The sequence below is a fragment of the Macrobrachium nipponense genome, chromosome 17 (assembly GCF_015104395.2).
Source record: "Macrobrachium nipponense isolate FS-2020 chromosome 17, ASM1510439v2, whole genome shotgun sequence".
Classification (NCBI taxonomy): domain Eukaryota; kingdom Metazoa; phylum Arthropoda; class Malacostraca; order Decapoda; family Palaemonidae; genus Macrobrachium; species Macrobrachium nipponense.
In genome coordinates, this window is record NC_087210.1 from 58,309,356 (window position 1) to 58,337,355 (window position 28,000).

General features: G+C 36.2%; 1 protein-coding gene across 1 annotated transcript; it reads left to right on the forward strand.

Moving 5' to 3' along the window:
• Positions 1-247: 247 nt before the first annotated feature.
• On the forward strand, positions 248-28,000 carry LOC135196260 (uncharacterized protein DDB_G0284459-like). Its single transcript, XM_064222954.1, has 5 exons — positions 248-597; positions 4,570-4,778; positions 4,976-5,172; positions 5,746-5,898; positions 14,475-28,000. Exons 1-5 carry the CDS (start codon positions 302-304, stop codon positions 14,919-14,921), a joined length of 1,302 nt encoding a protein of 433 aa, XP_064079024.1. The 5' UTR covers positions 248-301; the 3' UTR covers positions 14,922-28,000.

A 28,000-nucleotide genomic window follows, 5' to 3' on the forward strand; every position in this document is an offset into this window, starting at 1 on the left:
CTTTTGTGTTACTCCGAAAAATTTTCAGTGGCTTAGTTATAACGATTAATACAATTAAAATTGCCCAACAAAGGTTTAAACGGAACGCAACGTCTTTAGTAAATTAAGGCTTTTAGAAAGCAAACACTGTCAACTAATGTGATGCTACGCAAAACTAGATCAAATGAGACTGATGGGCGTTTTGGAGAATGGGCGTTGGGAGGGAAGAGGGCCCTCCGGATTACAGGAGGATTTCAAACTGAGCGGGCGTTCCCATACGTGGCTTAAGTCGTGACGTCATTCCACAGTCAAAACATAAAAGATGGCGATGGCAAACATGTCTAGTGGTATGTGCCAGCAAATGGTTGTTCCAACGGCTTATCACTTTCCCCAGCCACAGCCACACCCGACTCCTACAGTGACACAGGAACCTGAACAAAAGAAAGAGCCAAAAAAGAGAAAAAAACCCGCTGAGAAGTCGAGTGGCGAGAAGAAGAAACCAAGGATCATAGGCCAGAATACGGATTATGTATCAGGCCTTAGGTTTGACAACGATGATCAACGCGGGGAATGCTCCAGGTGTAACAAGAAAAAATGCTTTAAGCATATTGATGCCAAGTAAGTGTTCAGAGCGACGTGTCCGGTTCACTGACAGAGGTTGTTGACGATGACAGGCCGGGATAGGTTACGTTCAAACTTGGTTTTATGAATGTAAACAACTACCAAGTGGGATAGCTAAATGTACCCCAATCGTAGGTTAAGAAGGAAGGCTGGTCCACTGTGGTTTGTGTTTTTAACTTCAGTTGGTTAACAGTTGTTTAGATGGCTTGCAGTGGGAAAAAGAAAGGATACGTATGAATATCGTGAGCTTGCTTGGAATGTTGGATGAACATTGATCACTTGGAAGTTTGACACTACTTAACACTTTGGTAAGGCTGACCTTATTGGCTCGAGAATTTTAAAAATGCAAAGATGTCCGTAGACCCATGAAATTTTAACAACTTTCAATTGTTACAACAGTTAGTTGTGAATCATTAGACTGGTTAGTGAGAGATTAGTGCAAGATACTCTTATGATAATTTGCCGTCCCCCCATAGCTAGCTAGGCAGAACAGAGTGCCACCCTGTCAGTGATATAACACAATGCAATTTTTTTAAGTATTGAAAGAATTTATGTAATCTTGAATTGCTCTTGAAATGGTTCACTGTGACTTGATACCATCCCATACAAATGAATACCTATACCTAGCCCTATACCTAGTAGCCTGTTACCAATGTATGCAACTTGTTATAAATACATTTGTCTTATGAAATTAGTTGCTCTTCATCTCAAACTTTTAAATGTATTGTAAAAGCGGTAAAAGTAGAAACAACACTACATTTGTGCCATACCTATCTGAGATATGGCCAATACCAGGTAACAGCCCAAGTTAGATTGGTGTTAGGTTAGGCTAATCGCTATAACGACGTATTGTTATAGAGGTTGTACATTAACGTGCTCCCCATCGTAAAATTACAAATTGCAATTGCAACATCATTAAATCTGTTTAAAAAAAGGTTTACCATTATGTTGGGGAATCTTGTATCATTTCTTTGGAGTAACTTTTTGGTATGAAATTAAAAATGGTGTTGACTATAGAAAAAAAATTTCCTTATACAAAGAAACGGTAAACCTTAGTATTTACCCAGAAATTTTGCAGTCAAAAGACAAACATGTACAAATTACAGATATCGGTAGATCTATGTAACTATTCTGTGGCGACCTACACTATGGCAGTTGCCGTTTTTCTGTGCAGTATATGCTTATGCATAGCCATAAAAGATTCATTCTATAAGTATATTTATCATTGCCATAAAAGATTCATTGTATAGCCAAAGTACAGTACAATAAATATCTCAAATAAGTCATCTTATAAAAGATATCAGTGGTTACATGGTACACTGATGGCTTTACTTTACCAGGTTTTTTTCCACCCTCATATAACCCAAGTCCAGTTATTATTTACATTAATGCCCATCAGTATAGCTGATTAAGTTGTTAATCTCCTTTAGTGACTGATGGAGATGACTAAACCAGGTCTGTTACTTATGCCTAGCACTCCATATATCCAGTGATATCTGGGATGTATTTTCTATATTTTTACATGGAATTTTGTTAGTACAAAATGCATTTTCAAATTGTTATTTTTATATCAAAGAGCAAGCTCAGTATACCTAAAGTACTTTGCAATTTAAATGTTAAACTTTAGATAATATATTCATAGGTCTATTTCTAAAAAAACTTTTCTTTGTTGGTTTTGATTTTGTGTTTTTGCTTTGAGTTGTTTGTGCTAAGAAAAAAAAAAATATACGTACGAGTTCTTTCATTTAGTGTAACATCAGGACACAAGTACATAAAAATGAAGGCAAGGAAAATGGCTTTTTTTTTTTTTTATAGTTGTAACATCATCAGATGTCATTTCAGAAATTAAGTGTACTTAATTTCAATCATCATGTATTGACATATTGTAGTGCCAAAGACCAGGTCAGTAGCCTTATATAATGAAAATTGACATAATTAAAAATTTAGGATATTTTAAGATTGAGTTCGTGTTGAATTACCATACTAAATTCATCTCGTATAGAGTTGGTTTTAGTTTTGGTAATTTATTCTGTGTAACTTATAATATTGTAAGGATCTTTTTATATAACTTATATTTAATAGTTATCCCAAATATTCAAAGTTAGGCTAACCTAATACAGCTCTGTCAAATGTTTTGAGTGTTTGGTTAGCCTTCAGTCTATATTTTTAGTTTAATCTTTAATGAAAATTCTGTACCCACATTACATATTTACTGCTATCAGTTCAGAGGCTGTTTATCATTGTCTGATGAGTTACAGCGTGCATGCTTGGTGGGTTATCTCCCCACTAGTATTGGTAGGAAGAGGATCATGTTTTTTCATATTATTAATATTATTCAGAAGATTGAACCTATTTGTATGGAACAAACACACAAAGGCCATTAACATGATATTCAAGCTTCAAAAAAAATAATTAATTGACAAATAGATAAAGATATAGTAAAATGCAAGGAAAATAGTGTTAGGGTAGTAATGTGTTGCATCTTTGCTTGAACTTCTGAAGTTCCAGTTGCACAACTTCCTCTGGGAGGAAGTTCCACAGTCAGAGGATGTGAGGAAAAAAACTTGAGTTAAGCTCTTGACCATCTTTATGGTCATTATATTAACCCCAGGCTGTGTAAACTTAGAGGTTGGCCAATTTAAGAAGACAAAACCTCAATGGAAAGAGGGAGATATGCAAATGCACAAGTTGTAAGAAAATAATTAAAGTATTTTCCTTACCTTTTATGAGAAGTTGAAAATGACTATTTACAACCCCCTGTGGGTCCTCTTTTACAAGGCAATTGTAAATTTTACCAAATGATACATGTTTTTTCTTTTAAATAGATTTATTTTATTTTATAAAATATTAATTACAGCTCATACACTATCAGAACATTTATGAACTAAAATCAGTAACAAATGATTATTATATTTGTTGTAAAATATGACCATAAATTTACTTGGATTCAAGATGCAGTAACATTTTTGGATTATACATGTCTTTTCTAATATTTCTTTGCAAAATTACAATTATAACTGACATACTATCATAAAAGATAAGAACCAAAACCAGCAAGCACCCTCAGTAGTTGCTCAAACTACTGCTTCCTTCTCTCTCACATGACGTCTTATTATATATTTGCTCATAGATATACCCAGGGGTTCTTGCTGGTTGTATTTCTTATGTTTTATGATAGTATGTCAGTTATAATTGTAATTTTGCAAAGAAATATTAGAAAAGACATGAATAATAAAAAAAAGTTACTGCATATTCAATCTCAGGAAATTTATGCACATATTTTACAACATATATACTCAGAATTTGTTACTGATTTTAGTTTGTATCTGTTTTGATAGTGTATGAGCTATAATTATGATTTTATAAAATAAAATAAATCTATTTAAAGGAAAAAATGTATAACTTCACAAAATTTACAATTGCCTTGTAGTCAGGATCATAACTAGCTCATGAGCTGCTTTCTTTGTGCCAGTTTAAAAGTTGCCATTTGTGAATTTATTAGCTGTAGAAGTATGTAATGGAAACTTTCTTGCCCGATTCCTTCAATCACTGGCGCGTAGTATTAATGCTCACCATGAGTGGATCCATCCACCACCCAAAACCTGTTATTGCTACTCATATGATGGTATCTCTTCATTAAGGGTTAAACATTGCTAATATCTATTACTGATTATTGATATGTCAATTTTTAAATTATTTAGGGAAATATTTGGCCTTTACTGAGTGCCTAATCAAAATTTGTTAGACTGTTTTGGATAAGAAAATCAGCAAGAATGCTCAATGTAGAGTGCAGCATAAAGTTAGGAATACTGTACAGTACATATCTATTTTGCTCTCTATGAAAGTGAATAGAAAGTACCTGTATGCTCATATATTCAAATACAGAAGTTTTGTATTGTAGTACAGTATTAAGTGAATTAATTTTATTAAGGTCCAGTAAGTAGTTTTTTGTACATTTTTATTTTCCAGAAATAAAAATCAGATGTCCAAAAAGACTCCTGAAGATACGGTGCTACAGATGAAGAAACACATGTTGAAGTTACTTTCTCTTCCTGATTATACTGTTTTTTGTAAAACTGAACAGAAAAATGGCCAATTAGATATAGATATTTCTAAGATGCATCGGTCGTACTTAGAAGAGCATGAACCTCAGGCATTTGAACCACCACCTTCCAACGGTTAGTATTTTTTAAGATTTGTTATATCAGTATTATTTAGCAATTGCCTTTCAGTGTGACAACAAAAGTTTTTTTTTTAAATATTGTACATTGATTAATCAAGGAATGCACTATAGCATTTAACTGGAACCCTCTCAAGGAAGCTTGATGACATTGATTTCTTAGGTTTTGATATGTGAATATTTTGTTTTTTCCAGATCCCAGTAGAGAGTACAAACCCAAAGTAAAGCAGTGGCTTTATAGAAAAATATTCCTTGACGAATTTAAAAATTTTGACTACAATGCTTGTAAGCGCCTTCTTGGTGACCTCCGTCGTAGCATTGAGAGTGTTATGTTGCAGAAGAAAAAGAAAACACCAAAGCCTAAGCCACCTGCTCCCCCTCCACAACAACAGGTAATTAAAAAAATTTTTAATGTTTCCTTTTTTAGTCGTACATACAGGTATTTCAGTAAAATATATAACAGGTTTTTATTAATCTAAGTTATAACAACCACCATACAGCCTTCTGCTACTCTGAGATCTATGATGAATGATTTACAAATAGTTGGATAGCTTGGAAGAGTTGCTGTGAAGAAGGGCTTTAATATCCAAGAATAGTGACTAAATTCTTTGTGCAAGGTAAAGATGAATAGATGTGTTGTATAGTGATTGAATTGCTGCTGATGTAACTTCTCTGTAGGTGTATGAAATATCTAAAATTGTGGAAGTTTACTGCCTAGGGGTTCATCTGTGATTTTGTGTGGGAGTGGTGGTTGTGTTGTTTATGCCTTGGAGCCATCCCTTGTTAGGGGAAATGGCTAAATATTGAAGAGTATGCGCATACAACCTGTGGAATTTATTTGTAAACAAATTAAATTTTTTATTGGTTTATCAAATATGCAAATATGAAACTAGTTAAATTAGTTGTATTTGCTAATTTGACTTTATCCTTCTGTGAAATATGATGTTTCTTGTAATTTTCTGTAGGTCATGCCGCAGGACTACAGCATGAATAACAGTCACAATGTAAATAATGGAGGACCTGCAGATATGAGTCGTACAGTTGCATTACCTCCAGGGACAATTTTTGCCACTACCTCAACACATCCACCTGTTAGTAATGCTGCACCAGGTTATCAAGTAAGTTTATGTTTGTTATGCTTCATGTTTAAAGCAGCAGTTTTTTGTCAGAATACAAGGATCATGCTTTTATTGATTGTGCACATCAATTTTTAGCTTCCTGTATCAGGATATGAAGAGTACTCACAAAAAATGTTATTGTTATAATACAATTAAGTTTGTTCATACTTACCTGGCAGATATATATATAGCTGTATTTTCTGAAGTCCGACAGAATTTAAAAATTCGCGGCACACGCAGTGGGCGGCCAGGTGGTAGTACCCATTCCCGCCGTGGGAGGCGGATATCAGGCACTATTCCCATTTTCTATTCATATTTTATCAGTGCCACTGTCTCCTGAGGGGAGGTGGGTGGGCACTTTAATTATATATATCTGCCAGGTAAGTATGAACAAACTTAATTGTATTATAACAATAACATTTTGTTCATGAAACTTACCTGACAGATATATATATAGCTGAATCCCACCTTCGGATGGTGGGAAGAGACAGAATAGGATTTTTTGGGAAACTAAATTAAGTAGATGATATACATCTTGGTTCCTCACCTGTTAGCATAGCCGACTTCGTGATTACTGTCACCAAAGTCTGCTTCTGCGTTACTAGAGTTGCCAGCGAGGTAGAGACCTGTAATGCTGGTGCGCTCTAGATGATTTGTCAACGGGGGCGTGACCACAATGTGACTAGACCATATGACCATACTTCTGAGGGCACCGAAGCTAAAACCACCACCTGACCTAACCTATCAAAGTTAGTTCCATAACTTCTAGGCTAAAGAAAAGGAACGCGCCTCAAGCGACCAACCCTTCAAAGTTAAAAGCACACCTATCCCTTTTCTATAGGATAGGATTCGTGTTGCTTCCTGCCCCCAATAATATATCTACGGAAATGTATGGTCCTAGCGACTTACAGATCTCAAATGTCGTCTTCACATCCCGTCGGAGTGTGAAGTGAACCACAGAGTTGCTTCGCTAAAGCGTGGCACTCAGGATGTTACTGAGTGTCATGCTCTGTTGAAATGCTTCCAGCCGCGCCCTCACCTCTTGAGCATTCATATTAAGAAAAAAAATCTCAAATCTTTATGCAAACATAATGATGAGACCTCTTAAAAGAACTCCTTGGCTATAATGCCAGGGTGTTCTTGGACATGAACCAGTCTGGTCTTTTACGGAACACCGCAGATTGTCGGGAGTGTGAAGCGAACACAGAGTTGCTTCGCTAAAGCGTGGCACTCAGGATGTTACTGAGTGTCATGTTCTGTTGAAATGCTTCCGAGGCCGCGCCCTCACCTCTTGAGCATTCATATTAAGAAAAAATCTCAAATCTTTATGCCAACATAATGAATGAGACCTCTTTAAAAGAACTCCTTGGCTATATGCCAGGGTGTTCTTGGACATGAACCAGTCTGGTCTTTTTACGGAGCACCGCAGATTGTCCGTTGACCTTGACTTTCTATAGTTTTATCAAGATAAAACTTGAGAGACCCTACAGGGCACAGGACTCTAATGCCCTTGCCCAATAATTTGTGCCATACCCTTGGTCTCCAAGCCTTCGGGTCAAGGGTTAGACAGGTTTTCGTTCTTATCAAGAACGGAAGGCTTAGAGGACAGACCGCATTATGTCCTTTAAAGCCAAAACCTCTGATGATGGCTAAAACTTCACTAACCCTCTTTGCCGTGGCTAGAGCGGTTAGAATATTAGCCTTTCTGGTCACGTGTATTAAGTTCGCAGAAAGGATAGGTTCGAAATGCTTTTGGCATCAGAAACTCAGACTACGTCTAAGTTCCATGCCGGAACCTTTGATCCAGAGAATTTCAAGATCTCCACAGACCTCAAAGATCGTGAAGCTTTGTTGTTTGACAGAACCGAATCTCTGAGCCTAGAGGCCGTCAACAACATATTTGCATATTCTACAATAGTTAGGACTTCTAGCTTATCTCATACTTCAGACGGAAAGATAGAACCATAAGGAAATTCACAGAGGTCGAGTTGGAGGAATAGTCATTTCCCTTCACTTACTCCAGAAACGGCCTCCTCCGATTGAACACTGAAAATAGGCAGCACTGCTTTGCCTTGGCCAAGAGACTGCCATCTCTTGAAGATCTTATCGCTATGTACTGTTGAAGACGAAGGTAGATATTGAATGCAACCTACGTCTTCACAGACGAATCGAGAGAAGGATTCTCAAGATTCTGAACCTGTGCTTACAAATGACTGAAAACGCTAACCGCTATTTCATTGCTGTCCGGTGAGAAGTCGTAGTTGCAATGAAAGCGGGGCGTTCTTCAGTAATGAAAACAGGGGAAAGCCGCCTGAAGAACTGCTTCTCATGGGCTGAACATTTGGAAGTAGAGCTGTCAGGTCGGAGAGTAGGCGATGTCTTTATGACATATCTGTTAATTCGGGATGAACAATGAACAATAGTACACCTACGAATATGAGATATTTTAAAGACAAACTCAGATGTCTGCAAAATCATTCGCATTATCGCAGTGCGATGCAGCGGGAGACTTGTACAGACTTCTGTTTACCGTGCGGTAAACAGTAAAATGAATAAGTCTAAGAGATATCTCTGTTGAAAATTCTCGCAATATCGAAGGCGATGGAATCTATCGTCACAGCAGTAGATGGTCCTTCATAATTGCGAGAATCCCTTTAATCAGAGACCTAAGTCCAAGATTGTTGGGCAGAGATACGGTTCGGTAGTCAATCAAAGCAGGGGAGAGAGAGAGACATAAACAACCGTGCATCTCGGAGGCCCAGCTGATACTGAGCTGCTATCAGGCACAGGCAGTTCAATACGCAGTAGCAGAGCCTGAGCTCCCGCTGACTCGTCATCCTGAGTTGCCAGGTAATCCATATTCCACAAAGGAATGCGTTCGGCTAGAACCACCGAGCATAAAAGATATGCTCGAGCAATTATATTTAGGCGAAACGAATTTCGGTAAATATAAAAGTTGAAATGGTGTTGTCGTGACAAAACCATAAGTATATAAAATTGAAACAAACTCCTGGGAGGTTGCAGGCAACCCCGAGTTGCAGTTCAATTAGAATACTTCTCGTCTAAGTCGCAATCCGTAGAAAAACTAGGATATGCGCCTACCCCTCGGACAATTCAACTGCTTAGTAGAATCATGTCGCGAGGTTAATATACGTAGTATATTTATAGGATTCTGAACAACGATCTCCATCCTAAATTCTTTCCTTCAAGAAAACAAAATAAGGATTGGAGATCGACCACCTTCGATCTCTATCAAAGAGAGTGAAGGAGAATTCTCCTCGAAGGAAAGCTTCAATGGTGAACAGAATACTAACTGCCTGAGTTGCCAGCTACTCCCTTTACGAAGGAATAGGTATGATATTATCGAGCAAAAGGAAACTCTCAAGCAGGCCTATTTAAACGAAACAGAATTCGCTAAATACAGAAGCTGAGTTGGTGTTGTCGTAACAATACCTGAAGAGTTGTTCTTACTCCGAAAACTCTTGGAAGGTTGAAGGGAGTGTCAAATAAATACATTAGAACAACAGTTCTTTCGGCTTCTATCCGCAGAGGTAAATACGATATGCGTAAATGACTTGACCCATGCGTTAGCAAAATGACGCAAAGATAAACTACATAAGTATTGTAGTAATTTGAACATCAAATTCTCTACTACATCTTTCCTCGACGAGGAAGAGAGAAAGAAAGGGAAAACGACTGTCCACGTTCTAATGAATGAGACTTTTTAAAAAAAAAACTCCTTGACTCTTTGCCAAGACTCTTTGCCAAGAAAAGGGAGTAATATTCGAATAGAGATCATCAAGAGAACCGAGGATCGAAAAGGACCGTTCAATGTTCTTATGATATTGGACATAAGACTTCCTGGATCTAGTCTACAAGTCTTTTTCTTACTCCCCGGATGAGCCTCTGAAAATGAATGAGAGCTCTTCCGAAATTTGTTAATGAGTTTATCCGCTTAAACGATAAAAACGTTAAAATCTATGTCAATGAGAACTACCCCATTTATGAGGGGTCCCCCACTTAAATGACAATGGGGAAAACGTCCTGACTTGACAAAACTATTAGCACTTTGCTAATAGGGGAAAACCCTTTAACATGACCGAAAGTCACCCAGGAATCCGAGTATATAATCTTCCCGATTCTCAAAGAAATCGATGAAAGAGGAAAGAGGGATCGAAGAAAAAATTCGGGTATGTCTCTCCGCTAACTCCGAATCCTTTTTAAAAATTTCTGTAAAGAAATGTCCTCAACAGCAATTAAGACGCCTTCAACAAGTCTTTTCTCTCGCAAAGCGTCCTGCCGAGCTTCCACCGAAGCGTCCTGGCGAATGTCCACAAAAGCGTCCTCATAAGCGTCCTGCTGACGTCCTCAGCGTCCTCAAAAGCGTCCTGGGAAAGCGTCCTGCTGAGCTTGTCCTCAAAAGCGTCCTGCTGAGCGTCCTCAAAAGCGTCCTGCTTAGCCGTCTTGGAGCGTCCTGCTGAGCGTCCTCAAAAAACGTCCTGCTTAGCTACGAGCGTGTCTGAGCAGAGAACACCAAGTCTTCTGAACGACGTTTCAGAGAGGAACTCGTTGAGCGCCTTGATGCATACAAGGCCCGCCAAGAGGCGTCCTGGCGAGCGACCTTGCCAACATCTCAATGTTATGACGAACCGCGTTTTGCGTATGACGTTGAATATTTTTAAGGGACGTCCTCATGCGAGTCTCCATGGAGAGCCGCACGCTGCTCCTGAAGAGTGTGAACACTAAAGAAGACGTATGGCTTTCGTCTTCCGCAAGGTGCTTGCCGAGCGTCCTGGAGAATGTCTCTACTTATAGGACGTCGAGCACCTCCAAAAGCTTCCTCACGTCTAAATTGCCCTTCTTATGCCGACCAGAAACATAAGTTGTTTGACTGTGCAAAGCAGCTTGCCGGCCGTCAAACTTATCAGCTTGCTTTTTCGAAGTAAAGCGAACGTTACATAACGTATACGGAGCGCCATGAGAGAGGAGACGAATACTGAGTTGCTCCTCCAAAAGGTGGAATCAAGAATGTCCTTGATTACCAAATTCTTTTGGAATGCTAGCGAGGTTGAAACAGCTCTAACTTCATGAGCGTTCACTCGCAGGAGGCTCAAATCACTCTTCTGGCAAGATGAATGAGCCTCCTTAATAATGTATAAATGATGTATACATGAGCGTTCACTCGCAGGAGGCTCAAATCACTCTTCTGGCAAGATGAATGAGCCTCCTTAAATGTCCCTTAGGAAAAGAGCCAGTGCATTCTTCTAAAAGGGAAAATGTGGTCTCTTTACTCTTTCATCCTCTCGTGACGAGAGAGAGGACGTGAAGCGTCCCTCTTTCTCTAAAGCTTCTTTAGGGGGCGCGAGTTCCTTCCGAGAACTCCAACCCCTGTGTGGGGAGGACGCCTCGGAGGACGAGAAGCAATCCTTCAAGATTCGTGCACGTGCTCGATCTTCGGCAGCCTGGGAAGCGACAACAGGACCTGCCGAAAGGAAGCCAGATCAGCATGAAAAACCCCTAACCCTCCTTCGGCTTTTGACATGCCCTCTCCCTGGTTTCCTGGGAGTCCGACAGAGGTCTAGGCCTAGAGGCGTTATGGGGCCGATCTGACGTTCCCTCCTAACGAGAGAGAGGACGTGAAGCTCCTTTTCTCTAAAGCTTCTTAGAGGGCGCGAGTCCTTCCGAGAGCTCCAACCCTTGCGCGGGGAGGACGCCTCGGAGGACGAGAAGCAATCCTCAAGATTCGTGCACGTGCACGATCTTAGCAGCCTGGGAAGCGTCAACAGGTTCTGCCGAAGGGACGCCAGATCGGTGGGGAGCCCCCGTAACCCTCTTGCGGCTTTCGACATGCCTGGGAGTCCGACAGAGGTCCAGGCCTAGAGGCATTATGGGGCCGATCTGACGCCCCCTCCACAACACAAGGGGCACTACACTTCACAACACTGATTGGAGAGCGAGCACTTTAGTCTAAGATTACTTGATGTAATCCTCTAGCAGACACTTCTTCTAGGCCCGTAAGCCATACCACAGGGTTAGGCAAAATAAAATCTACAGGAGGTTAGAAGGCTTATTTCTAACTTCTGTTTACTGTGGAGGAAAATTCCTGATTCTAACACGCTCTAAAATGTGTACATGAATCCTCCTTCTTCCGTAATCAGTCACACATTACACTAATTACATTGAACTTATGCAAAGAAAACATGTAAACGTCATATATACTAAGCGAGTGTCTACCGAAAGTTCCGGTAGCCTCACCTTACCATGCAGACAACAAAGTCTGAAACTAGGCTAACTAGCTTCAGACATCAAATGCAATGAAAAAATTTACGATAGCGTATGCCTAGCCACAAATCCAAGTTAATAATCGAAAGAATAATTAGGATACTTAAGCGGCTAATGAAGTTTTCAAAATCCTAGGCGGAGGTCTGTAAACAGTTGTTTACCGACCGGCGACAGAAAAAATATGAATAGAAAATGGGAATAGTTCCTGATATCCGCCTCCCACGGCGGGAATGGGTACTACCACCTGGCCGCCCACTGCGTGTGCCGCGAATTTTTAAATTCTGTCGGACTTCAGAAAATACAGCTATATATATATCTGTCAGGTAAGTTTCATGAACAAAATGTAGTTTTCAATTTGTGAAAACACTCAATGTCAACCACTTTAGATACCAATGTACTCATAGGCTATAATAGGGTGGTCATGGGCTACACCAGTATTATCTGCACAGTAACAGTAAAAATTGTTGCTTAGATGTTGGGAAATTTTATATCCAATTTTGTTGTCGTGTTATTTTAGTATTTTTTATTCTATCATTCAATAAGTAATTTTGTATTCTAATATCAATTATATGATTCCATATCTAATATATAATTTTATATACATAGACATACATTTTAATGCATAATGTTTCCACATAACAGCAACATGAACAGTATTAAGTTTCAGTCAAGAGTCAGCCATGAATCATAAGATTAAATGTACAAGTCAGTCAGTTTTGCATTTGTTGCATTTGTTATCCAATGTAGCACGAAGAAACATGTACTTGAGAATACTATCCTTAAATCAACAGTAGAAAGTGTTAATTAGTACGTATATACTTTATAATATCTGTATGTATTTGATAGTCAGTGTTATCTAAGAACTCTGATAACTCATTCTAAAAAAAAATCAAGGCAAGGTTTGTGTGAACATGTAGCTAACAAATTTGTCTAACTGATAATTAACTTCCTTTACAAGGCCTAGTCTTTGGAGCCAGTTGTAACACCAGGCAGGTATCACCTTTAGGATAGGAGTTAGAGAAAGCTTTGTGATCTTACTAAGTCCTCTTCTTATGTCATGGAATCCTCTGAGATATAGGTTTTTGGCATTACCAATAACTATGTTGCACATATGAGTTTTCTTCCTGGAGTCAGTCAGCGCCTACACATTACAAGCTCCTTGTTTTAATCTCACAGGAGATCTTTCTCTCTTATTAGATTCCTTTTCTGACCAAAGAATTAAATTCCTTAACTAGCATAATCCCTCAAAAACTCCATGGTTCTTGCAGGTCATAGCCAGCATTCTAGGACATCAGCATCTTGACCCTCCCTCCTAAATTGGGATTTGGGGTTGTATGAGAGTAGTATCAAGTTGGTTGTGCACCAGATCAAATAGAAAAAGCAATTTCATTCAAACCCATCATTCATTAACAAGCACCCTCCTCCCAACCCCATTGAGTTAGTAACTAATAATCCATGCTCCATAAATTTGTGGCACAAATGCAGTTATGTAGTTTCTGCTTTTGTCTAGAAAACAAAGGACTACAGAGACTGGAAAATTGGAAAACCATGGATACTGGATGTATTTGAGTGAGCAATTAGTGTTAAAAGATAATTTTTTTTTCTAACATATTGACTTAACAGTACTGCAGAGGATGATTATATCCAGAAAAGGCATTAGTAGTAGATAAGGCTTTGTTTTCCATTGCATTAATAGTTATTTTCCAAAAGAATAAAAATATCAAAGATAATTTTCTGTTAATCATTGTCTTATCTTGAAAGAAAAGTATCTTCTTCCCTGAGTGTAAACTATGATGTGGAACTTTATTGTATAATTAATAAAACTGGCCCAGCATTGTAGTAGCAGAATTTTGGTTTTTTGTATGGACAGAAGTAAAGAATTATCTAGAATATATGATTTATTATAGGTTTATCTAAGCATATAAGGTAATCCAACTGTTGATACAACAAGAGTTCACAGAGATTTAGAATGATTTTTCTAAGTTATAGATGTATGTCATTGTTCATCCAGTAACAAACTTGTTACAAGTATTAAAAAACAAAAGATTCAGTGGATTTTGGTAAGGTTTAAAGTATGTAATACCATACAAACATTTGAAAATTACGGGAAAGCTGGTGTTTATGGTCTTTTATCTGTGAATCTAAATTTTTCAAAAATAATTTAGAGCTTTCAGTGTAGCAGAATAAAATTGAATAGAAAACGTAGTTAGTGGACCCTTAAAATTAAGGTTTTTAGTGAAGAAATTTAATGAATTTGTGTCAAGGAGTAAATATATTCTTTCACTTTTCCACAGCCAAATTTAATGAACTTGGGGGTAGATGGTTCATCTGCACCAGTTTCCTCAATGGCTGCAATGGGGGCAACATCTACCTTACACAACTCTTTAGCAACATATATGACTCAGCAAGCACAACCAAATTTGTTGTTTGGTTTAGGTCAGCAGCAGCAGCCTCCACCTGCCCAACAACAGCCTTTAAATTTACAAACTAATCATCAAGGACAACCAACAATGCAACCTCCACCTCCCCATCAACCCCCTGGAGCTACTGCAGCTCCTCCAGCAGCTGCTCCTCCATTACCGCTAAACTTACATAATCCGTATTACGTATCTTTAGGGCCTATGTTACCTCTCCCTATGTCCACACCTCAACATAATCACCAGCAACAGTTTCAGCAGAATATGCTGCAACAACAGCAAGGCATTCCAGGGGGTTTTAATCAGCATACTATGTATCAGTGAGGCAAGGTGGCCCCTAGCCCCACCCACTACCCGTCCTCTGTGCCAGCGCAACATAGAAACCATCAGTATTCTCCTTACACTCGCATGCCAGCTTTAGTTGGCACGTACCAGTATACTTGGTCCATGGCACAAAGTAATTCATTGACTTCATCTAGACAAGTGAACTTTCCTCCATCATTTACCTCACAACCTCAGCATCCGTATTTAACACCCAATTCAGTCCCTCAACTTCCTCCTCAGCATTTTCCACATGCTCATCATCCCCCAGTTCCAGTATCACAGTTGTCTTCCACCACACAGCATCAGTCACCTGTTACGCTCACACAACCATTATATCAGCACCAGATCATGAACTGTTCCATTCCAACAAGAACAACTGAGCATCAGAAAGGTCCAGGTGTTGAAGCTTCCCCAAACCCAGTTCCTTGCACATCTGCATCTTCCCAGCCATTTTCAACTTGCGATCTTAGTTCAAATGTGCAACAGCATCCTCTCCACACCACTGAAAATAACTCGCAGGATATTTACAGGGAAGCTACTTTACCAGTTTCAACACAATAGAAATAATAGACCTCATGCTCATACATCATTATGGGTATTACTCGTTGTCATGTCTTTCCAGTCATCAAGACAGGTTGAATTCTTGTCAAAAGTCTTGTCAATGGACTGTTTTGTGCTAAACTGTGAAGGGAATTCCCTTTTGAGTGATTTATAATGGTACTTTTTTTCTTGTTTTTGGTTGTGCTTAAGTGGATAGAAAGTGCAGAAGCCCTTCAATGTGCTAATTGGTACAGATAAGGTTAGTGGCCATAAATGAACAATGTATTTTGGTGGGACTTTGGGGCCGAGCTGTCGTTTTTACTGCACCAGTAAGATATAAAATACAGTTCATGTAAACCCAAATGAATTTTTTATTTTTTGAAAATCATACATAGTATATTACAACTAGATTAAATCTTTGATATTAGTACAGTTGATGTACCTATTTGATATATAGTATTTAGGTATTTCATTTTATTGTTTCGAAAGTAACTTGTATTATTATTATTATTACGATAAGTTGCTTAACAAGAAAAGCCAAATTATCAAAAAATTACTATCCTTTAAATGTGGGCTTCCCGTAAGGATGGAATTTTCCTTATTTAGAATACTCTGAGAGCATATTGTTGACTTTAAAATTACAGGTGGATGTCCAAATATCTGTGATGGATTGAAATATTATAGTATTGTTTTATTATTACACTTCTAATCATTGTATTGACAGTGATTATTGCTGATATTTTTAGTTTAAAATGTAAGTTGATTACCCATGGACAAAAACCATTCATTTTTAAAAGTAAATTACATTTTGTGATCAGTGAATTCTATGCAGTATTTTTGTGCTTTTTTCAATTGTGTGCTAAAGTGCCATTACCTCCACTTTCCAAGAAAGGTATTAGCTGATATCTGAGGAAACCTTTAGTTGTGATGTAAGTAATGAACAGGTCGAACAGATCTTTTGAAAAAATGTTTCTCTCGTGACTTGGTTAATCTCTTTCTTGTTAGTCAAGGGTTAAATGTAGGCATAATTTGCATGTGGTCTTATTGAATATGCAGGAATTTTTGAGCTATTTTATTTTTTGTTACATAGATGTGTATATAATTGATGATGTTTATAACTTTCTGCCATGCTGTATGAGGGATTTCTGTTATACAGAATTCAGTATGGTTACAATTATGTATTTTTGTCAGATTGCATTATAAAACATATATTTTTTGGCCATATTAAGGGTAGGTAACTTGCCTTTTAAAAACTCCAGCAGTGATCAAAATAAACCATTATTATGGAAATTCATGCATTGTCATTTTATTTTGTGGTCAGTATGTCAATATTAGAATAAATACAATGGATAATAAGATGAACTCAAACTTATAAAAAGTGGTATTTTAGGAGACTTACTGTTAACTACCTAGGGAAACTCTCCAGAGAATTAGGGCATTGATCGGTGTGATAGATATAATCTCGATAGAACTAGAAAAACAGAAAGCCAGATATATTTACGGGCATTTCAAAATTTAGGAGACAATTCAGTATTTCTCCGTTTGAAAAATGTGCATGACAAAATTGATGGCTGTTACAAACAGAGGGTCTGAAATTTTATAGATGATTTTTACACTAGAAAAAATATGGTAGTTCAGTCAAGGCTCATTTGTATTTGGTTTAAAAGTCATGAGAATAAGGCATAAGAGCTCATGATGTCAATCTCTTTTCCTCTGATTATGTTGCCAATTATTATTTTATATTTGTATGAATTTACTATTGACAGCTTTGTAATTTTTTTACTATATAGGCTTGCATTACATAGTTATGATCGCAGAGATAGCTATGGGTAAATTTTTGGTTTGCAAGCTTTCTGACCCCAGGAATCCTTGTAAGTTGGACAATAGACTTCCATGCAATTGTATCTGGGGTCCAGCAAATGTTCCATTGTCTTTTGTATAACCAGTGGTGTTAGGCTCTACGTCAGAAGTTCTTTCTGTGATTTTATGGATATATTTCTTTCTGTTTTCTTCCTTCCTCATGTAACTTCACACTACTACATTTTGGTTATTCAAGATTTGAGTCCGTCCTAATCCATATGTAGGAAAGAGCTTTGACTGTACTTAAGGTATGTTTGTCTTGATCCTACTTCTTTGTATTTGAAACATATCATAGGTGCTGTTAGAGTGCATTGATGTAGAAAGCAACTGTGTGACAATGAATAGTATGTTTGTGCTCCAGCAGTGTAATTGGAAATGGCCTGTAAGAACAAAGATACGTATATGATTTTATTAAATTGGTTAGTTTTTAGAACTGAAGATCACTATCTTCAGTGTTTTGTCATCCCTTTAACTGAATGCCATAATCATTTTTTTCTTGGTTACTGTGATTACAGGAATTTGTTTCCTAGTACCTGGGCAAATAAGTTTTTTAGTAGTACTAGTTATACTAAATCTCAATTACTACATAATTATTCATAAGGTTAATTTGTGTAATTGTACTGTAAAAGTACAGTTGATTTTTTCAAATCTTGAAGTGTATAGCTATAACCTGTAATAATTACCATAACCAAGTAGGTTGTGCTGGTAGAATGGTGAAAAGTATTCAGGTTTTGACAAATTTCAGAGATCCTATCTTAATGTTTACTGTCTAACAAGACTACTGTAAATTTTCTACTATATACAAACCAGTTCCTAAATAGTTCTCATGCACTTTAGATTGTACTACCAATTCCTGTGTCTTATGTTTTCTTTTTTCAGTTCTTTAAGCTTTTGCTAGTATCTTTCATATATGTTGTTATTCTGATTTACAGTATATGTGTGTCATGAATTTTATAACTATTATTATATTTCATGTTGAAGTAACTTACTTTTTAAGTTTTGACAGGCCTTGGTTTCTTGGGTAGAATGTGTTTAACCATGTTGTAATTGCATTTAATCATTTTTCATGGTTGTGTGACCATTTGATAATTCTACTGGAACTTAACGTAGGTTTGGATTTGTCTGCAAGGCTCATGATTTGGTTTCTTGAGTTGGTATTTATTAATGATTCAAGTGTGCCAGCATCAGGAAATTTATTTTAGTATTTTAAATACATTCAACTTTTCTTTTGTTGAGTGGAAAAGAATTGGAGTAATATGCCTTTCATGTCCACCTATTAAAAGGTCTGGTGGAGGGTTACTTAACATCTGTCATTTTTAAGTTTCTCTGATTCCTATAATCTTTTTAAGAACTGTGGGTGTCCAGAGCCCGTTATGGTGAATTTTTTTTTTTTTTTTTTTTTTTTTTTTTTTTATAATATTGGCAATAGAAGCACAGTATAATTCGTAAGTTTTATAGTTTTCTCTGCCTTTTCAAAGCATTTTGAAAATTTGTTAGTTCTTCATACTTATTTTGTATTCAAATATTTAACGGTATTTTGAGCTCTGAAAAAATAGAGGTTTGGGAAAATGGTTGTTGAAGGTTTTTCTAAGTGCAGTGACTGCTGTGTGATGTGTAGACACAAAACCCCACATTCTTTTCACCAAGTGTTAATCTTGCTTTTATCTGTTTGGTGTCTAAAAAGCTCAAAGTTATACTATTGGTTTACTGTGAAATTCAGAGCCTTTTCCCGGTGTTTTTCCAGAATAACTTTTTCTGTGCATTTGACAAAGATATCACTTAGCCATAGTATACTTTACATCCCTACCTAATTTTTGGCATAATTTTTTATTACTTATATTAGAAAAAAGTATATTCACAAGAGTAAAATAAAGCAGCCGAAGCCAGTGGTGGAACACTCCAATGTATGGGTTCAAAGTTATATGTGATGTAAACATATGAAGATGGCCAACTCCTCCCACGAGGAGATGACGACAAATAGCTGTCTCCGAAATTGTGAATGAATATTCGTACCTTGTCAAGGCTTCAAGAATGGTCCCCGTGGTTGCAGGACAGCTTTTGTGATTCGACTTGCACAATTGTTTAGAAGTGAGGAAGCCCGTGGCAAACCTTAAGTTAGCTTGAACAGGTAAATGAATAATAGGGCCCTTTTTTTTGGTAACAAGTACACCCAGACATCCAAGGCAACCAAGTTTACGTCATTTGTTGACTTCCATAAGGTGCAGAAATACCATTATATATGCTCCAATTATTACAATGATCATCACTGTCATATTAGGAAAAATATCAAAGGCGTCACGACGAATACCGGTTTTCTTCACTTTGTTAATTGATTTTTAATTATATAATTTTTCAATGGAGAAATAGTGATAGAAAGTAATATCTTGGATTACTTGTGGAAACCCTTCTCTTCAAGGGTTCTATCATTCTACCTCATGGCATAAATCTTATATACTGCTATCACTACTACAAAATGTAAACAAGGAGTAATGGTTGTATTTCATTGTTGCCAGAGGTGGAGACTTTCACGAATAGCCAATCATCCATCGAGAAGGAGGCAAGTTAATAACGTCATTATATCTTTGAAAGACATTCCTCTGAGTTTGCTGGCGATGTCTACAAGAAGTCAGTGTTACTCTTATAATTACCAGAATTATGCAACTTCTGTAATACAGAATACAGTAAAAAATTAGGTAGGGATGTAAGATACCCTGTGACAGTGTCATCTTTGTCAGGTACGTTGATAAAATTTTTATCGGAAAAACACCTGGACACTGGCTGTGATTCTCATAGTAGTCTGGTATGAATATATTCAGTCTTAGAGAGGAATGTGGTAGGGTTCTTGGGGTTTTTCAGAATCATGAAAAATCTTGAAATTACAGACAGGCAATTATCTTGTTTCATCAAACAAGATAATTGCCTGTCTGTAATTTCAAGATTTTTCATGATTCTGAATATTTTCAGAATATTTTCGAAAATTTTTAACAGCCTTTTGTGTGCTTCAGATATATTTTAAGGGAAAAAGGATTTTACAATGTGTTTTGTGTTTTGCATGAAGGCCAAAATCTTATGTTTTCACTGATGAATTCTCTTGTTTTCACTGATGAATTCTCTAGAACTCTTTTTGTTATTGCATTTAAGAGCCTTTGTCCTTTTTTTATTTTTGTGGTTTTCTCCACAAATCAAGCCATTATTAGAAAGACTCCTATGACTCCAAAGGTAATACTTTAAATAGATCATTAGTTAGTGGATCATGTACATTTTTGATAACTGAAACACCATTATATATATATATATATATATATATATATATATATATATATATATATATATATATATATATATATATATATATATAATACACCTTAAAAGAATTCAAGACTAATATAAAAGATCAGTATGTCTTTGCTGTGAAATTTTTGGAGATTAGGCTAATTTCAATTTGACATTTCTATAGCTTTAAAATGAATAAGTTTTTCAAAAGATCTCTAAGAATTAGCCTTGTCTTTTCAGCATTCAGATAATCTCTCTATTATGTTGTTGAAGGTCAGAAATGATATTGAGCATCTGAATTCTTGTGAATATTTGTAAATGTATGTGTTGCTTCTATGTAGGTGGTGATGTGACATGGTGAAGTCACAATTTAGAAATATTTTACATTTCATTATTTTATATGTATTTAGCAGTTTTAATCTGAATATTATTCATTTGCTTCACCACAAGAGCATTACTTATAAATAGCCTTTACATGGTAACAAAATCGCTACAGATGATTTAGTCCCTATTTAAGCAAGAAAAATAGAAGTGATATGGTTGTACTTTGCATTAATGAGAGGATCCCAATCTCAGGCAGCCATCAGTCATATTATCTAGATGTTTATACATATAGACTAAATTTACTCTTGTGAAGTCATCTTACACTTCAGCTTATTGTGATATTTGTGACAAATTACACTTTTATACATGTCACCCATTATACTTTTTCTGATTTCCTTATCAATTTATTTCAGTTGTGGTTTATGTGTTTCAGCCATGTGATGGTGATTAATAATTTTTCTTGATTTCTGGAAATGGAATGCAGGAAACTGGATTTGGTGTTTTTTCCTCCAGTGTGCATAGAAGTTTAATAAGAATTTTTTAGTACTGGCTTCAGGTCTAGGGTGAGGTTTGCACTTAATTCCATTCCTTGTAAATATTTGGTCAATTTTAGTCAATTTGGTGTGGGTAAGTTTGAGCTTTTTTGTTAATGGTTAGGGTATTTATTATCTTATTTGATTCTTTGATAGAGATTTTGCTTAATTTGTAGGATTAGTTACTTAGGCATAAGTTTCCATTCTTTTCTTTTAGCCTTAACTCTTGGAAGTATTTGCTTATTTTTGTCTTGGGGGTTAATGACTAATGTCGTCAGTGTTAGTTTATTAACATTACTGTTGTACTTTTTACCTTTTGCTGTTTTGTAGTACATGATCTCTCAAACATTTACATTTTTGGTGCGCTGTATACTTTGTGCATTATTGTATCTCCACATTATTTCTTCCGTTTCATCTTATCTTGCTCAATTTAGGATTTCTAAGTGAGGGCATCCTTCATTACTGGGTAAAGCTTGCAATGCCCCTATGTCAGGCATTGAATTGGACCATATCTAGTGTGTAATAGATACCAGGGTCAATAATGTTTTTCCAAATACACTAGCCGCTTGTGCAGATATTTATTGGTAAAGTAGTCAGGATTTTAATACAAAGAGAAGGTGCCCTCAAGAGCAATGCAGCAGAATTTTGGTACTCTCCAGCATGTGAATATTTGGCCCTAGTCCTTAGCTTCTCAGCAAGACCACCTTTATTTGTTTAATTTTAGGATTTACCTTTGTGCCTGAGTTGTCAACCAATATTGCTCCTGCTCCCCTTTCCTTTTGCCCTGCTCCTGCTGAGGTAGTATAAGCCTGTGCTCCTGCTGTGACTAGGTTGATACCTAGTGCCTCTCCCATTGCCTTAGCAACTTGCAGAAGCAGATGTACATGAAGAGCAATTTAAGAAGAATTGACTAGCCTATCAGAAGAAATTGTGTTGCTTGTTAAAGAAGACTCCAAAGGTGTTCATTTTTGTCAAATGAACTGCAACAGTTTAGCACTGTTAAAGCTTTTATCAAGTGCCATTCTGATGACAGGAACCATGAAAAGAGGTGTTTAAGTTTTGATAACCAGTGTACTCAAAATGCTGGAAGTGTGATTAGAGCTACAATCAGAGTTGGTCTCCCCTTTCACGACCAGTGTTGCTCTGATATTAAGTCATTCCCTCTTTCATGAATAGTGCTGTTGCCATGGTCAGAACCATTTTTCCTTCATGGCTTGTGCTGCTTCAGTGACCAGAGCATTCCTACTCTAATGGTTGGTGCTTCTGATGACTGAAACCATGACCCAAGCAGCTCTAGTTGACTGGAGTTGATTCAACTTTCAAGACAAGTTTCATTTCAATGACTGCTCAAGTCTTCACCAGAGGAACTTTGACTAGAGCATAGTAAGCAGTAAATTAAGCACTTTTTTTGGAAGGAGCCACAGAAAAGAGAAATCTTCATAGCACCCAGTGCTTCTTTGAGGTTTCGAGTGTAGATTAAGTGTGCTGTTACAGGTAAGGACTGTAATAGGGACTCTAGAAGGTTCTGATGACCATATAATTGTACAGTGGATCATCCGTGTACACCACAAATGCTTTTCCTGTTAGTCATTCACTTCAACTTTATGTTACGACATCTTTAATCTGGAGAGTCAGCTGAGCACTTTAGATGGATCCAACTAAGTCAGAAGATTTATTCCTGTTCTTTGAGCTTTCTCTTACGGCCAATGCCATCACACCTAAAATTGCAGACATCTAGGAACTTACAGAGGGGATGAGCATTTGAGAGGGGTACAATAGGCCCATGACATTTCAGTAACTTTTCTAGCTTCTAGTCTTTGGGCTAAGGCACTTGAAAAGTTACTGGATGTTCAACTCATTTCCTATGTCCACCTTTGAGTATGAAGACATGATGTTCACAGTTTCAGAAGGATGGGACACTTTTTAAAGAAGTTCCTTGCCATAGCAAACTGGCTTAAATTTACCCTGGACCAGACAATGTCTCCTAGGTTGAGTAAACACTATTTAAGTGGCCACTGCTTTATAGAAAGATTGTTTGAAGGTGTAAATGATAAGACCGACATCACAGCCATTAGAACAGTGATGAGGAATCTGAGAATTTCCAATATTGGATGTAGGCACATTGTCAGAGACTGAGATGCAGAAATAGAAGGAATTCACAGGAGGCTGTCAAGTTTACACTGCTTATTTATCAAAGCTCATGAATTTTAGGACAAACAATGAAACTGATAGTAACTTGAGACCCTGGGATCTTCCATCCATGTGCTATATTACTAACTGATTGCCATTTATTTCTTTACATTTTAATAGGGACTGAAGAGACTGGGAAGATTTTATGACCATAAAAATGGCTAATTATAAGTACATACAGTAATAAATTGAAGGTAATTTATTCAGATTTAAGTTTGCCATAACTGACTTCATTATTTACTATTTTGACACATTGAAAGTTGCATATGTTTCCTTTTAGTATGGATATGAAGGCACCACTCTTTTTATTGGTTTAGTTGCTCATTGTTTTAAAATGCCTTTGCCATGCCTTTAGTTGAGGGTAAACAATTATCTTTCATCAATTTTGGTTATTATTTTTCCCGTAATTTGTCTTTCTTTTGCTGAAGTTCCTTATCAATCATTTGCATCTTACTTCATCTTCAAAATAATGTGCTACCCAAATGAAATCCTGGTGATTGTTTTGTCATTTTAGATATATGAAGAAGAGCATCTAGGTTCCTTTCTCATTATGATGATTTTGTTGCTCAAGAGAACTACTACTGTTGAATATATTAACAAAGATGTTTCAGTGAAATTAAAGTGAAAATGAAAAATTAAAATAAAATGTCAACTAATATTAGATTACTAAGTTTTTCGAGGAGACAGGAAAATAAAGTATGAACAGAAAAACACAAAATTAAGTTATATTAACTTTGATTTCACTTTATCATGACTTCGTAGATGACTCGTATTAGTTGTCTTTATCATTTTTTTTTTTTCTAGATGACTGTTAGTTGTTATAATTCAAAGCTCTTATGTCCAGGTTATTCAGTTTATTGTGTTTATTACTTGAATACTTTCTTGTCTTGCCTTATTTCATTTTACTATATTGAATAAAAAAGATGTAAGATACAGTGATAGAATTTGTATGTTCTATTTAGTGTCCAGAAATATCCATTGTACCAGGTTGCATTATAATTACTCCTATCAATTTTGTTTATTCTCATATAATTTGAAGGTTAATTGAATGTAGGGATGAACTGAAGAGTTTAGAATGTTTTTCTCATTCCTGATAATGAAGTGTTATCATTATAGAGTTCCTAACTTTTCAATATGTCCAGAATTTTACTGTGAAAATATGGTCTGCATAGGGTGTTAATTATTACAAACATTTTCTTTATGGCATTTAATTGCTGAGCTCTTAGTTATGTTATCTTTTTGTTGGAAGGAAACTCAGAATCTAAAATTGAACTCCAAGGAAAAGATTGTACGTATTATTGTATTCTATTCATGAAGTACATTTCCTAACTTTTGTCTAAAAACCAGGAATTTACTCCAGAAATACGTACTCTGGTTGCAACGAAGCATTTATAATTTATATTTTTATTGCTGGTTACCTTTTAATTAGTCATCTGTTAGCAGTGTATTCATGATTCAAGTAGAAATAAACTGAAATTAATACATTATTTAATGTTATTGAAGATTGCATGGAGCACACAAATTGTTTTGCCATTAAGATGATTTCTACTTACTGATGAAAATGAGATTTGTACATAGAGACTATTTTGCTGAGAGTACACTTGCACTAGAGTAGCAGAAATTATAACATATTGTAAGAGTCATTACAGATAAAAAAAAAACTTCAAATAAAGTAATATTTACATTAGCACAAGGAAAGGTGAAATGTATTAGACCACTCTATAATCATCCATATGTTTTAGTTTTCATTTTGTACTTATGAAGATTCTTCCTCAAGTTATATAATTTTTGTTAATCGTTTGTTCGTAAATTTTGTATTTGTTATATATAATAAAAAGGGATATGCTTGCCTTTTTTGCTGGGAAGACTAAAATTTGTCAACTAATTTCCGAGACGTGCTTCGGCATTAGGATTTATGCCTTTGTTCCAGTTGTTTCTTCCTCAATTTCTCTGTCAGCCTCTGCTTATAATGGAGTTGCCAAGGATTGTTGAGGATGATAAATATTTTATTTTGTGCCGATAAAGATTGTGATTTGCAAAGTGCTTTTCTTATGAGTTTACTGAAATGAGAAAAGTGACAGTTCATGGCTACTCTTTGGATTCATGTACGGGTCAGTCAGATACAGAATGTAGTGTGGAATTTTCTCATGTAGTTTTTACAATTATTTTATGAATCAATCATGATAGCTTAATATTTGTAGCAATTTTCTCTTGAATGACAAATTATTATTTGAACTTTTCACAGTACAGCCTGTATTGTATTTTATTACAAGACAGCAGATACTAGGGAGCATTGTTTACATAAAAGTAATGTTTGCTGGTAACTCTCAAACTTGCTATGAGATAAGTACAGGCAGTCCCCAGGTTACAACGGGGATTCCGTTCTTGAGACGCGTCGTAAGCCGGAACATCGTATAAAATCCTAAGAAAACCTTACTTTTAATGCTTGGGTGCATTGAAAACTTTGTAAACTGCATTATTATTGCATTTTTCATAAAAAAAAACTAAATATTGATTATTTTGCATTTTTGGTGTCATATTTCATCTGTCAGATGAGTGTTGTAGGTGTCGTAACCCTGGAAATAATGTCTGATGAATATAATTGAGAAGCACCTTAACCTCGGAACATCGTAACCTGAACCCGTCGTAACCCGGGGACTGTCTGTATACTCACTCTGTTTCTTTCTCTCTCTATGCTTTATCAAAGATTATCAACATGACATAGCTCAGCCATAATTAAGGTTACTGTAATAATATGCTGGGTTATCTGATATAAACAAAATAATGATTTACATTGATCCAGTGTATTATGTTAGGTTGTCTTTAAAGGCAATGCCATTGAGTTGGTTTTAGTCAAAATCAGCAATTTCAAGTATTTCTTTGTTTTTTATTTTTCAGTGTTTCACCCTCCTAGTGAATAGCATATGGTACTGTAAGTAGAAAAGAGCAGTATCCCATGAGACAAGGGCAAAATATGTTGTTGGGAAGGGTATATTTGCTGGTACAGAACCTACCATTTTGTAGTAGCTCTCTTTTGCTATATTTAATTTACCACAGCTGCCCAATTTTAATTGAATTACAACAGGATAATCAGGCAAATGCAAAGTATAAAAGCTTAATGGTGCTAAATCTGCTCAAACAGATCTGAAACCTGCTTTGTGTCACCACTAGCAATTTTTGTTTCCTTTCGTGTACATATTCTTTTGCAGGCTGTAGCACTGGAAGTTTTATGAACACTATTTTTTTTGTGGTAAATTCATATGGATTCTAGTAGGCTATTGTACTTCCTCAAAATTCTCCAACTGTCCTTTACTCTTAGTGTGTGTAGCCCAAGAAGAGCCGTGTTAGGCTTAGAGGTCTGGTTGCACTAATCTTTTATCCTATCCTATTCTATTCTTAGTGTCACATTGCTCTAATTTAATTATTTTCTCGTCACTGCTATTTTTATTTTTTCTAAATTGTTTAGCATTTATTAATGTTCTTCATATGTACTGTATATAGATATATTTTGATATTGAAAAATATTTTCTAGGATTAAGTATAGTCATATATACAGCAAGTGTCATTTGGAAATATTTTTTCCATTCCAGGTAACACAATTCGTGGCCAAGATTTGTATTTTTAGTTGTCTTATGTTGATGGCTGTTGAGTCATTTTGTCATCTTTAGTTTGTTTACTATTAATGTGATAGTTTCATGTTTGCTGAATCTACTTATGGTTGTGAAATTACTAGAGATAAGCTGCTGGCAGCAATTAATGTATGGAAGCTCCTTTTAAATATGTTGTGATTTGGAAGACCTATGAAAATATGGAGAGTGGACAGGCAATAAGCAATAGGGAATATAGTTTTTTCATAATCTAAATGAGAAGGGATCTTTTGCACACAGTGAATTGTTGAAGACATCATTGTAATAATACATGGCCTGATGGAAAATATTACTTGCTTTAGTGGTGTCTTTTGTATTTTCTTTCCCTAACACAAAAGAATCAGTATAGAGAAGTCTTTGAAGGCGTAATTAGGTTTATTTGTATTGTCCCAGAAAAATAAAGACTTAATTGGATTCACAGAGTAATTTTAATATTATTAAGCTTCAGTAATGTTTTTTACTCTAAGGCCGACACTGAAATTATGAAGTCTGTAAACATTACTTGTCAAGAGATATGATCAAGAGTACAATTTGTTGTAGGGTGTGAAGTGAGCCATCTTTAGTTAACAGGTTATTTTTGTGTGAACTGATGCACTTTTGGACATTTTGAGGGATATGTGACATTTTTTAAGGAATTATGATAGATCAACCAATAATTATAACAAATTATTTGTATACTGTACTGTATATTAATGTAAATATTGAACTTGAA

Coding starts and splice junctions, on each gene's coding strand:
- LOC135196260 (XM_064222954.1), top strand. CDS start 302: ATGGCGATGGCAAACATGTCTAGTGGTATGTGCCAGCAAATGGTTGTT. Junction 5,173..5,745: donor CTCCCCCTCCACAACAACAG/GTAATTAAAAAA, acceptor AATTTTCTGTAG/GTCATGCCGCAGGACTACAG. Junction 5,899..14,474: donor ATGCTGCACCAGGTTATCAA/GTAAGTTTATGT, acceptor ACTTTTCCACAG/CCAAATTTAATGAACTTGGG.